This window comes from Pyxicephalus adspersus, chromosome 5 (genome assembly GCF_032062135.1).
Source record: "Pyxicephalus adspersus chromosome 5, UCB_Pads_2.0, whole genome shotgun sequence".
Lineage (NCBI taxonomy): Eukaryota > Metazoa > Chordata > Amphibia > Anura > Pyxicephalidae > Pyxicephalus > Pyxicephalus adspersus.
The window spans coordinates 139,682,155-139,694,663 of record NC_092862.1 but is presented as its reverse complement, the minus strand read 5'-3'; the positions used below and the strand labels follow the sequence as shown (position 1 = coordinate 139,694,663).

The 12,509-nt window shown below is 42.4% G+C and overlaps 1 protein-coding gene across 3 annotated transcripts in view; it reads left to right on the top strand.

Moving 5' to 3' along the window:
• The first annotated feature begins 986 nt into the window (after nt 1-986).
• Nucleotides 987-12,509, top strand: part of ICA1 (islet cell autoantigen 1) — a 32,214-nt gene continuing 20,691 nt past the window's right edge. For 2 of the 3 annotated variants that reach the window (XM_072412939.1, XM_072412937.1), the window contains exons 1-3: nt 1,178-1,705; nt 10,765-10,803; nt 12,035-12,206. In XM_072412939.1, the coding sequence (XP_072269040.1) occupies nt 10,787-10,803; nt 12,035-12,206 (189 nt within the window). In that variant the 5' untranslated portion in view covers nt 1,178-1,705; nt 10,765-10,786. Of the gene's footprint in view, nt 1,114-1,177; nt 1,706-10,764; nt 10,804-12,034; nt 12,207-12,509 lie in introns of those variants that run through there. The other variant, XM_072412938.1, reaches the window with a different exon arrangement.

The following is a 12,509-nucleotide window of genomic DNA, read 5'->3' as shown; positions in this document are numbered from 1 at the left end:
ATGGTAGCAATGCACTGCGATGCATAAAGGTAGGAATGTCGGGTATTGCATTTTTGCAAATGTCCTATATTATTATTATTGAATTGTATTTATATAACGCCAACATATTACGTAGAGCTGTACATTAAATAAGGGTTGCAATGACAGACAGATACAGACAATGACACAGGAGGAGATGTTCTTATATATCAGACACTACATAAAATGCAAGGTACCTGCACATGATGTGAATGGGTGGCATGGTGGTTAAGGTTGGCACTCTGCATCACCATGATTCCAGGTTCTAATTTTAGCCAGAACACACTGCATGGAGTTTGTATGTTCTCTATGTTATAATGGATTTCCTCCCACTGCAAAAACCTGAAGTTAGAATATTAGGCTTTACTTCAAAGTTGGACTTAGATTGTGGTAATGACATATGACTATGGTAGGGGCATTAGATTGTAAGCTCACCTGGACGGGGGTACTTATAGACATGACTATGGACTTTGTAAAGCACTGCTGAAATAAAAAACAATAATAATTATTAGCCCTTTAGGTATACCTGAATTTACTGCCAGAATGGTCACTTCCTGTATAGGGTGACAACTGTCTCCCAATTGTACTCCTATGTTGTCACCCCGTCCCAAGCAGCTGTGCTGCCACATAATGCAAATGTATGATTCACCATTGTCACTGGACAGTAAGCCGGAGAAATAAAGAAGATACTGGAATATGGATGGAGGAGATTTATAGCACAAGATAAAAACTGTATTTTAATTTAAAGAATTGACAATTGTTTTTTTTAATCACAGTGCTTTAGTAAACTAAATGCCATTATTTAGATCTCCTGCAAAGGGTTAACCTGCCCTGCAATATCATCCCTACATCTGAATGGTCATTCCCTCCCTTTAGGCTAACAATAGGGCTGCACTGAGCACATGCGAGCCATCCCTTTCTGTGCAGTGACGTCGCCTTTCATGTGACTCCGAAAACCTTCTGCTAGGGGGGAGGTGAGCCGTAGTCTCCGTGACATCACCGGTGACACCTGGCCACTTCTGGTTACCTGACACCAAGCTGCACAGGTGGGGCGGAAAACAACCTGCTGAGGAGCAGCATTGACCCTCCATTGGGGTAGGAAGAGGAATCCTCTGATATTATCTCTGCAGTAACATAGAAGTGATACATTGTATCTTTTAGAGGAGTGCCAACATTTCCATGGATAAATCAGGGGAAAGGGTTTGATGGGTCAACAGTGCAGGAGAAAGAAACTTATGTGGCCTGTACAGGAAAATAAGGTCATGCAGATTTATTACAAATCTGTGGGTGGTCGGTGGTCCTCATCCGTTGCATGCCATGCACCTTCCACGTTGTGATGTTGGCTGGAGGATGGAGATATTGGTTTTTTGACTTTAGGAGACGGAATCCTCTCCGCCTTCCACCTGCCATTATTTAAAGGACAACTCTTCCAGTTTGGTTGCTGGGAATCCGGTAGCACTGGGGCAGCAGGTTCCTGTCTGTGTGTTTTAGCTCAGAGGAGGGGTGGAGAGGAGGAGAGATCCCATGCACAGCTGACGTTGCACAGGATACACAGCTGTGCTTCCTCCCTGCGATCAGGAACAATTCTGATGGCCGTGTTCTCCCATTTCATGTGATTTCCCCCTCCAATGCTGAGGAATAGCCCACCGCTGTGCATGTGGATTCCCAATAATTCAAGCTGATCCAGGTAACCAGAGGATGGGGAGGGGATTTCCTCTGCAAAAAACAGAATGGGGGAGGGGAATGGTTGCATGTATTGGGCTATTGGATATAATAATCCACCTGCTCTTATTTTGGCATAGTAAGATCAGGTGCAGCAACCGGGGTGACCAATCAGAAATCTGGGTGATGGATTTGTGCGGCATTTATAGAAAATTGTGGATGGGTGTCAGATGCGTCCGCTTAGCTTTTATTCCTGTATGGGTTTTTTTTTTTTTCTTCCTTATTTGCAATAAAATTTACCCCAACCGAATGACATTGCAGTGGCCCTCCGTATCCTAAACAGTTGCCCTTTTTTTAATAATAAATCTATTATTTTGCAGCCCTAACCGGTCTACCTGCGGTAATAGTCACATGGCTATTTATTAGGTGCGTTTGGTTATGGTGACCACCATGGACCAGACTTGTGTGCTGAAACTGGCATTTCACAGGGGGATTGGTAGATGTGGTCTGAGAGTTGTCACCTTTAACAGGAAGTGATTGAACCAGGATTTCCATGGTCGGTTTTATTTTAATGAAAGCAAAGCCTGGAATGTATTTGGTTTACATAGCATTTAAGACCACCAGGATAAATGTTAATGAGCAAAAATTTTAGTTAGTTAAATGGATGTGTGGAGCTCCTGCCATGTTCAGGCACTTCCTGTTATAGGGTGACAACCTTCTTCTAATTCAGCTCCTGTGTTGTCATGGGCTCCCCTTGGGATGAGTACAGGAGGTTGTGCTGACTCACATTGCATGGACATAAAGAAGAGGAACCGGGGCAATATTGTGCAATTGATTCTGGAAGAGACCACAGAGGCCTCAATCTCAGGACAGGTTCTCTTTAAAGGAAGCTCTGTAGGCAGAAATATAATATTGGATGTGTATTGGTGTGAACTATCATTAGATTGTCAGCTCTTGTACCCACTCTTACCTATTACATCATTGTTACTTGTAATCCCAGATTTTATTGTGTTTCTTTTATATATATATATATGAAAATTAAAAATTATTTTATATTTTGGTCACTTTGAGTTGCAGTTCCTACATTTTTTTTTGGATGTTTAGTAATCAGGTGTATGGTCAGGAAGAGTTTTCACTTTTGTGAATAGCCAGTCCTGGGATAGTTTTGAGGATCCCCACATCCAGGGTTTGGGTCCATTCACACCCCCTGAGTTATCCACATTTAAAGCCCAATTATTTTTTCAGTTATTGTGCACTGGATACATTTCAGGTACATCAAAACAAAGGTGTCGCTAATTACAGAGTAGAAATGCTTGTCTCCTGCCAGCATGCTGCAGAGAGAACCCCTGCTCTTTGTGTGCAAGCAGTGGTCACTCTGCAGAGGTAACTCCATTCCCACTTATTCAAAGCTGGATTGCTGCAGTCAGCGAGGAGTGTCGATGATTACAGAGCTTTAAGTCTGACTTAGCCAGGGTAGAGTTGGACCTCTGCTGAGGGACCTCTGCTGAGAGACCACTGCTTTCTAACACTATCACAAGGATCTTCTCTACAGCATTTCTACTCGAGCTGTCACTACTTTCTGAAATAAAGAAGCTGTAAGGGGGCCCTTCACACCTTTGTTTAGCAGTGACAAGCATTGCCATGATGCATGGTAGAAGACATTGGTGATGTTGTGCCATCCTTGCACCTTTTCTTTGCATTTGAATTACAGTGCACGCAGCTGTGCACCACTCTGCCAAAAATACTGCCGGCAATTCTGGTGCACTAGGCAGCCCATTCAAATGAATCGTCTGCATTATCACAATGCACATTATTGCCCCAGTGTGAACTTTTAAATTTATTGCACCTGGAACGTGTTTAGCTGATATAAAACATAACTTTGCTTGGGCTTGAAATTGTGGTTTGTAAAAATAATGTTGGCAGATGTTTGATTGTGTTACATAGAAACCAATAGAAACTATCCTAAAAAAAATGCAAGGAAATTATTATTATTATTACACAGGATTTTTATTGCGCCAACATACTATGCAGCGCTGTACATTAAATAGGAGCTGCAAGTGACAGACAGATACAGACAGGAGAAGGAGAGGACCCTGCCCTGAAGAGCTTACAATCTAAGAGGTGTAGGATGTATCACACAATAGGAGGGGGAAATGAGCTCAGCATATTAGGTGTAGCTGAACTCAAAGCAGAATGGGCTGGACCCAAATCTGTGCTGCTCTAAATTCAATATTCCATCATTAAATGTATGGTTTAAAATAAATCATTGCCCAGTTCTGACCCAGTATCAGCCCCTTGAAGACCGTATACAGCAAAGCTCAGGAAGTTGGAGGAATAAGCAGAACAAGGAGCCAGTCATTTGTGCTGCAGTGTTTTCTGACTCTATTGATCATTTTGTCTTTTATTGGTGGGGGCCATGATGATTTATTTATTTTGTGCTTCGTCTAATCGTTATCGTGATGCAGAGCTAGGATTGAACACCTGGGCCGGTGTGCCATACAGATGGGCAGCTGTGCGTTTCACCCATATTCTCCTCGTGTGTTGCGTAGACACCTGTTGATTTAGTGTTCCTGTAGCCTGGAGTCTTATCATGGCGTCGGCTGTTTACACAGGACAAATGTTCCTTTTCATAATTAATAGCTGCAAAGCTTTCCAATAACTACAATGAATCCAGCATAGAACTAAGACTGCAATCCGAATGAAAACCAATGTTTGTGTTGGTAGGATGTTGGCCATGTAATCCCCAATGATATTCATAAAAGTATGGGGGAAAATAATTCCTGCTAAGGGGAGTTGCCATGCTTCCTACACCCAGGCACATGTGCAGGAAAATGTAATTATTCTGCTTTTTCTTCTTCTATTCATTTTTTAAAATTCAAACTCCAAACTTAACATCTTAATTTGCAAAAGCATCTGCAGGAAACATGTCCACTTGTATAACCTTTCCCAAAAGCCATCTCCTCCTTTTTACTTATTACCTCTCATGGCGCCCTTTTTCCCAGTTCTTATACCGGACAGGACACCTAACTTATCTTCTTCCCAACTCTTACCTCTCGTGATGACCAACCCAACTCTTATAACCCTTCATGAAACCTAACCCAACACATATAACCCCTAATTGCACATACCCCTCCTTACAAATTCACCCAATCTAAGTTCAACCCAACATTTATAGCCCATCATGACCCCTAAACCAACTCCTTTCCAACTCCAACATGATACCCAACCCTTCATGGCACCAAACCTATATCCTTTCCAACTCCTATACTTCTCATGACACCCAACCCTTGTAACCCTCCATGAAAACTAACTAAACACTTATAACCTTTATGGCACCAAACCCTCTTCACAAGGACACTGTTACCAACACTTATAACCCATCATGACCCCTAAACCCAACACCTTTCCAACTCTTATTCCCCCATGACACTTAGTCCTTGATGGCACTAAACCCTTATCCTTACCAACACTTATACCTTAAGTGACACCCCCCCAACTCTTATAACCCTTCATGGCACCTAAAACCAACACATCTAACCCCTTACGGCACCAAACCCTCTATACAAGTACACCATTACCAACACCATCATGACCCCCAAGCCAATTCTGTTCCAACTCCTATAACCCTTATTTATGGCCCCAAGCTCAACACATATAAAACTTTCTGGTACCAAACCCTCCTTACAAATACACCGTTACCAACACTTTTAATCTATCATGCCACCCAACCCATATCCTTCCCAACCCCTTTACCTCCTCCTTATACCTTGTGATTCCCAACACTTATAACCCCTCATACAGTCCAGCCCCTCATCCCACCAAACCCCTTTCCCTTTCCCATCAACTTGACCTTTAACACCTCACCCTGTACCCAACTTTTCACACAACCAAAACCACAATCACCACATCACCAAAATTGTTTGATAAAACCCCCGTTACCAATTAAAGAAGGCTGCAACTATTATTCTTTTCCAAGTTTCATGTTTCTGACCACCACTCGGGTCACTCTCTCCAGCAATATGAAGTTTACTGGAGAAACCAGTGAGAGTTTAAGGAAACTAGGAGATCAACATTCTTGGGAAATGTCAGTTTTTAGGTTTCTAAGGGTGAGGGGGTTAAATTAATCACATGTTTTTTTTTTTTTTATGGCACAGGTGGCATTAGGTTTTTGGCTACTTCAAGGTAGGAAGCAGAATGCTGAGGGGACAAACAATGAGTTGGTCTCTGTTTTAGAAAGTGATAAAGCTTGAACTTGGACCAAAAGCACCAATATGTGAAGTCAGTTTGGTTGTACCCCAGCCAGTGAGAGTCTGGTATGATTTCTGCCTTGCCCTGGGCAAATTGTACAATCCTTTGGGGGAAAATTAAAGATTCAGAAAGGAAGGACTTGGGTTGACCTCGTATTTATGAGAGCATATCCTTCCTGCTTGAAATGTTCCTGGAATCTTTTAAAGAAGCTGTTACTGTATAAGCTTGTAGCTGTTTGCATCAGCATTATTTGGATGAACCCCAAAGTGGCACCAGTGTGACCGGGAATAGGGCTCCCTGAGGTTTGTTGGTGAGAAAATGTCATCTATGGTGGAGCAGAAGGCGGTCGCCCTTCTGAGGACCTTTGTGTTCATGAAGTTGCCTGATGATTCTGCTCTGGATGTGGAGTATTTATAAATCAGTACATCCTCTGGCTTTAGCAGCTCCTTGCTCCATTGACAGTGCAGCTGGTTGGGTGTTGGTAGCACCTATCGGTTGGCAGGGTTGAGGTTATTTTACAAGCAGACATTAGCGCACTAATGACGGTGTATGGCACCATTGCTAGAGATAAGCATTTACTGCATTCCTGTTACAGGAGTTTCAGACAACTTTTCTTATGCCAGCTTTGCTTTAAAAGGGTTGTGATGGAGTGGGCACTGTGGGTCTTCCAGGTGCATGGGCCCTACAGCATCTACAACCTTCGCTACCTCCAATTGTATGTTGCTGCAAAATGATATGTAGCAACTAACAACAAACTGACTGCCTTGTACATGTTGTGTGCACTTACAATAGAAGGCATGTCTATAAAAAGGACAGAACACTGCCCATTCAGGTGCTTTAGCTCATACACAGCTAGGACTTTATTGCAATCCTTTAATGCAATCCACCTCCTTCAGCCACAGGGCCAGACTGTAAATCTGTATACAGAAGCTTAATTATTGTGGGTCAAAATGATCTTTTGTGATCGTTTCAGGTTTTGGTTTTATAAGCCATTGCTGTACAGCCGTATCCAAGCTTTCCAATCTTTCTATAAAGTGGGGAAAGATGAAGACAACTTGCTGGGGGGACTACAATAGACTTTCTTAGCAGAACAGCAGCAACTGAATGCTAAATTACATTGCAGGATGCCTATCCCATCCAAAGAAAGGAAAATCTAGTGTCTGGGTTTTGAAGAAACTGTTGGGGAAGCGTTCAGGATCAATCATGTGCACTTGTGTTTGTTCTGAGCAGGACTGCTCTCAGGAGTACAGACTACTTTAGATTAGCATTATCATATTAAACATCAACCAGCATTTTGATTTGTAGGGAATAAAACACCTGCATTGGCACAAGGAGATTCCGTCCAGTTGTAAGCCAGCTATCGGACGCTCTTTCCTTGCAGTAAATAAAACCCAGGTCCTTCCCATGTAATCATTAAAAACTTTGAGAACTGGCAGATGTGTCCCCAAGACTTGCCAATCTGATTGTAGACAGCTTCAAGGTGAAGTATAGTGAAACCAATCTCTCTGTTGTTATATTGTGCAAATCATGTTGCTATTTGAAAAGTTGGATATTCTTTAAGGATCAGATTGAACCTGAAAGTAAAAAGGGAAAGAAATCTGGGAATACTTCATGGGCAACATTTCGGAACGTTGCAGTCTTGTAGAGCATTGAATCCATTTTCCATGTATCTATGTAGAATTGGACCAAACTCTACACCTGGATTTCTAAGGCCAATGACACACAAGCAATACAATCGCCAGCAACAGAAAAATGCAGGGATCTAGTGTCCAGTAGCTAAAATGTTGCAGCCTGTCCCGTACCAGTTAGGTAGTGGCACCATAGAGTCAGTTTATTGGGGTTTTCTGTTTGTACTCCTTAAAAATTTGGAGGTGAGCTGTTGTCATTGACCAAATCACCAATGCAACATAGGGAAGGATTTATTAAAGCTCTCCAAGACTGAAGAAGATAGACTATCATGGGAGAACCTCAGTGATCCACCAAACCTGGAATGGTTCTGGTCCAGCATTGAAAACACTTGCTACCTATTAGCAAATGATCTTTCAGTGTGCTGGGTCACTCAGGTTCTCCCATAATAGTCTATCTTCTCCAGAAGATCCATAGACTCTCTTCTGTAGATCTGGTAGTGGGCAATGGAGCCCTAGGAATCTCTTCTCGGGACACTGAATTACCCAAAGACTATAACTTTTTTTGACCATGGCAAGGAGACCTTACAGAAGAACTAAAATTGCCTATAAATCTACTAAGCTCCTATACAGCAATGTGATTCCTGCCAAATCCTTCACTGGCGTCATTTCCAGGTTTGGGATCTTTGACCAGCCTATTGGCTGGCCTGGTCATCTTCTAGGTCTGGTATGTTTGTCCATCTTATTTGGCTGGGCTTCTATGATATACCCCCACACAGGAGCTAAAAAGGAACTAAATTGGCTTCCCCTTGATGGCCAGTCTTCTTCCAGGTTCTCCTTGAAGGAAGGAAATTACCTCCCAGGTAATTCGCTCCGGCACAGAAGTATGCTGAGAATGTAATGTAAAGAACATCTAGAACAGACCAGTACCTTTGTTTTACTGCATTGAAAACCCAGCATGCCAGTTTCTTTTATTCAAAGTTAAGTCCTCATTGGTTTATTCTGACACTGATATGCCAAGACCGTGCATTGGTATCTCCACCCAATGAACGAACCTTGTGGAATCTACCTTGCAACCTTTGCCTGAGCCCTAGAAGTTTAAATATCTGGAAAGTTTCATTTCAGCTGATCTGCTATATAGACAACAAGATGAAGGAGCCACCAAAGCCTCATTGTAATCTCAGATTTCTTTTTTCCTAGCGCAATCTCTTTCTTGGACTAGAAAACTGGTTTTTCCAGTTGTGCACAGAGCAGATTGTTTCAGGTATTTACCACTATTATGGAGCGATGACTCAGGTTTTCTAAAAGACAAACAATATGAATAAATAGGGTTGTAGATTTTTTAAATAGATTCATCTTTTTAATCTCACATATCTTAGGTTACCCAGACCCGGGTGCAATTTATATCCATATGCCAACAAAAAAGATTTCAGAAAAAGTGCCATGAGGACTTTGCAGTACATTGTGGCTCTCCGACGTAGCTAATAATCTATTTCATTGCAGGTTTGTGTCTGAAGTTGGTTTCTGCAGAAAAATTGTAGTTGTTAAGATTTAATTTAATTAGTTTTACATTGTCTTTAAATCCCAAAACAACAATGCAATATGTTGCAACTTACCAGTCTTTATTGCGGTGGAGGCGGCGGCATCTTTGGCAATCTTTTTGTTTCTTTGACCTGGTATCAAACATCTCCTGTGCAAGGTCGACAATTCTATTCACTGTAATCTATTGAGAGCAACATTGTGTCCCAAGGTTAGGAAGTGTCAGGAATATAGAATGCCTTTACTTCTTCCTAACCTAAGGGAAGGTGTTTTGGGGTTCACAAAGGAGAATAGAGAAGGGCTAGCAGCACTGCACACAAGATGTACACATTTTTTGTTCTGCATAGTTTAAACATGTAATATTCATCAAAGGGGTCCTAAAGCCGTTATGGGTTATGTAAAGAGATAGGACAGTGAAGCAGCTTACTTTGCAGTTCCTTTTGTCTAAAACCTTTGACAAAGCCTCCAGATATTTCCCCAGAAGTGATGGACTTCTGGGCTGAGCCTGGCATTCCACTGCCCAGCTATAGATCCCCTAACTTGCATTAGCATTGGGTCCCTAGTAATAAAGTTGGGTCTCTCCTCTCTTCTTGTGCACCTGCTGTGTCTTGCATTGAATAACCATTTAAGCCCTTTCACAAGAGCATGCTGTAGCACCGCATGAATACCCTATAGCATTGTAATGCACATGACACTCTTTGCAGTAGCATAGCAGTGCACTATGCAACACTCATCTATGTATCTTCACTATTGTAGCCACTTAGATGTGAACCAAGCATTAAGGAAACTCTGCTGAAAGAGCCAATGAGGGATTTCCCTTCTGCAATAAAATAACTTTACCTGCCTGATTGCATTTTTTTAATTGTCTGAAGATTGGCAAGACAATCTTTATTCATCTTCATGACATAACTCCTGTGCGTGAGTGTGGGAGTTTATTCAGTCCCAGCAGCCCCAGAAGATGCTGGAATCCCCGACATATCCTGGCATCCTACACCCAGCTGTGTATGTGGTGCACTAGGAAAAGAACATTGCAAACAGGCAGATCACAATGTTTTATTGCAGGGACATTGCCTGTCCATCCTTCAATAAAAATGTTTCCTGATTGCAATTTTTATTATTTAACTAATATTTTGGAAAAATGTAGAAAATTGTCATGTCCCCTTTTACTGGTGGTTGGGTAAGTTCCATACATTGGTGTAGGTGGGAGATTCACCTGTCATTGCTCCAGGAACCCCCAACTACCTTTCACAGATCAGAAAGCCAATTTACTGATTTGAAGGGGAAAGGGAGCTATGGAGAGAGAAAGTTCATATTTTCAAGAATACTTTTTCCACAGTGTTCACAGCTACTGAGGTCAGTGAGGTTTTGTGTTGGGATTCCTTAATGGCTTGGTAAAAATGTGTAAATTGGATGCCTATTGTCTGGCCAGGATTTTACTTTAACCTGAAATCTTGGGGGGTACCAGATGGGATTATAGGTGTTGAATATTCCTCATGTTTTGTGTTCCATGCTGCAACCTTAAGGCCCATGTATGTAAAGTGTTCAAACTAAATATATTGCCTACAACAACCGTCTGTACCCCGCTGCTCCTTCCCTTCCGTCTGCAGTGCAGAGACAAAACACAGAGAGCAGCATTGTGTAGAAACTGATGAATCTCTGTTCTCCTCCATAGGTCACAGAAGAGGAGGTGAAAGATGGACGGCCATAATTAGTAAGTAATTTCCTAAAGAATATTGGAGTATCTCTCCCCATGTGCGCTCACTCTGCTTGAACTCTCATTTGTGATTGCTCTCGCTTTGTACCCCCATCACTCACCCTCGCTCCGGCCCTCACTCTTTGTGCACCCCATCACCCTTGCTTGTTCTGTATCCCCTCATTCGCTCTCTAACCCTATTACTCTTGCTCGTTCTGGACCCCAATGTCCTCACTCTGTATTCCCTCACTCCATTTTTTTACTTCCTCTGCACACACTCTGAACCCTCGTCACTCTCGGCCTTACTTGCTTTGTACCACCATTGTGTTCATTAGGTACCCACATCACTCTTGCCCTTGTTCTTTCTGTACCCCCATCACCCTTGCTCATTATGTACTACCCTGCTTGCTCTGGATTCCTATTGTGCTCATTCTGTAACCCCATCACCCCCATCCTTGCTCGCTATGGACCCCAAAGCCTTTATTCTGTACTTCTTTTTTACTTATTTTTCTGTTACCCCCACTCGATCCCCAATCACTCTCCCCCTTGCTTGTTCTGGACCCCCATTGTGTTCGTTCTGGACCCCCATTGTGTTCATTCTGTACTCCCTCACTCACTTTAACCCCCCTCGCTCTCACACCTCCATCAACCTACCCCCGGTTCGGCACCCCTCTCTATACCGCCTCATACTCACCCTTGCTCTGCACCCCCATTGCGCTCACTCTGTACCCCCATCACACATTTGCCCTCATCCCCTAATTCTCTCTACCCCTGCATGCTAGTGCTCTCTCTTTTTTTTCTTGCTTTCCCTCTATATTATAAATGAAATCTGTAGACATAATAGGCAAATGCATTGTTCAAATGTATTTTTTAAATACGAGATAGCTTTATCTGCTACCAGCCTCATGCAGGGTTGGAGTAAGAGAAGAAGCTGAACAAAATGCCAACTGGTACAGGTGCGGACAAGGCGCATGCTGATAGAAATAAAAGTCAAAGTGACAGAGAAATAGGCTCAGTGCTGCTTCTCCTATCGCTGTCCATTCATGGACTGGGCAGATGCAGGACAACCTGAGCTGAGAAGTAGATTTAACTGTTAATTGATATTGGCAATCAGACCGAGGGCCTCCTGTGGTGTAAAAGAAGTACTGCAGAAGAAATCTCAGCTTCACTAAAACTGTTAAATTTATCTTTTAATTGGCTTTTCTTGTCCTGTTGCTTTAATCTACTTTTCATGTTGCATTTTCTCCAGCCAGTACTCCAGAGAGTTCTATGACCGATATGCACAGAGCCAGGAGAAGTCTGTGGTTAATAAGATGCAGCAAAAATACTGGAAGACCAAACAGACGCTCATCAAGGTGACTGGCAAAAAGGAAGATGAACATGTGGTGGCCTCCGACTCCGATCTGGATGCCAAACTAGAGGTTCGTGCTCATCCTCTCAAAATGAGTGCATCTGATCCCAATATAAAAAAAACTATCAATATGCAAATGGAGAGAAAATAGAAAAAGATATTTATTGATTTGGCTAATTAATGTTGAGCCACGGCGTCCCCAGAGGCCATGAAGCAAATTACACTGATCACTATACCAGGGAGCTGACTATCTAATAGGCCTGCATTACAATTTAGTTGGTAGCTGATTGATCGACATGTATAATTAGTAAAAGGACAGGAGGAAGGAGGAAATGTGAACATTGGGGTAAATAGAGCAGGAACATACTAGAGC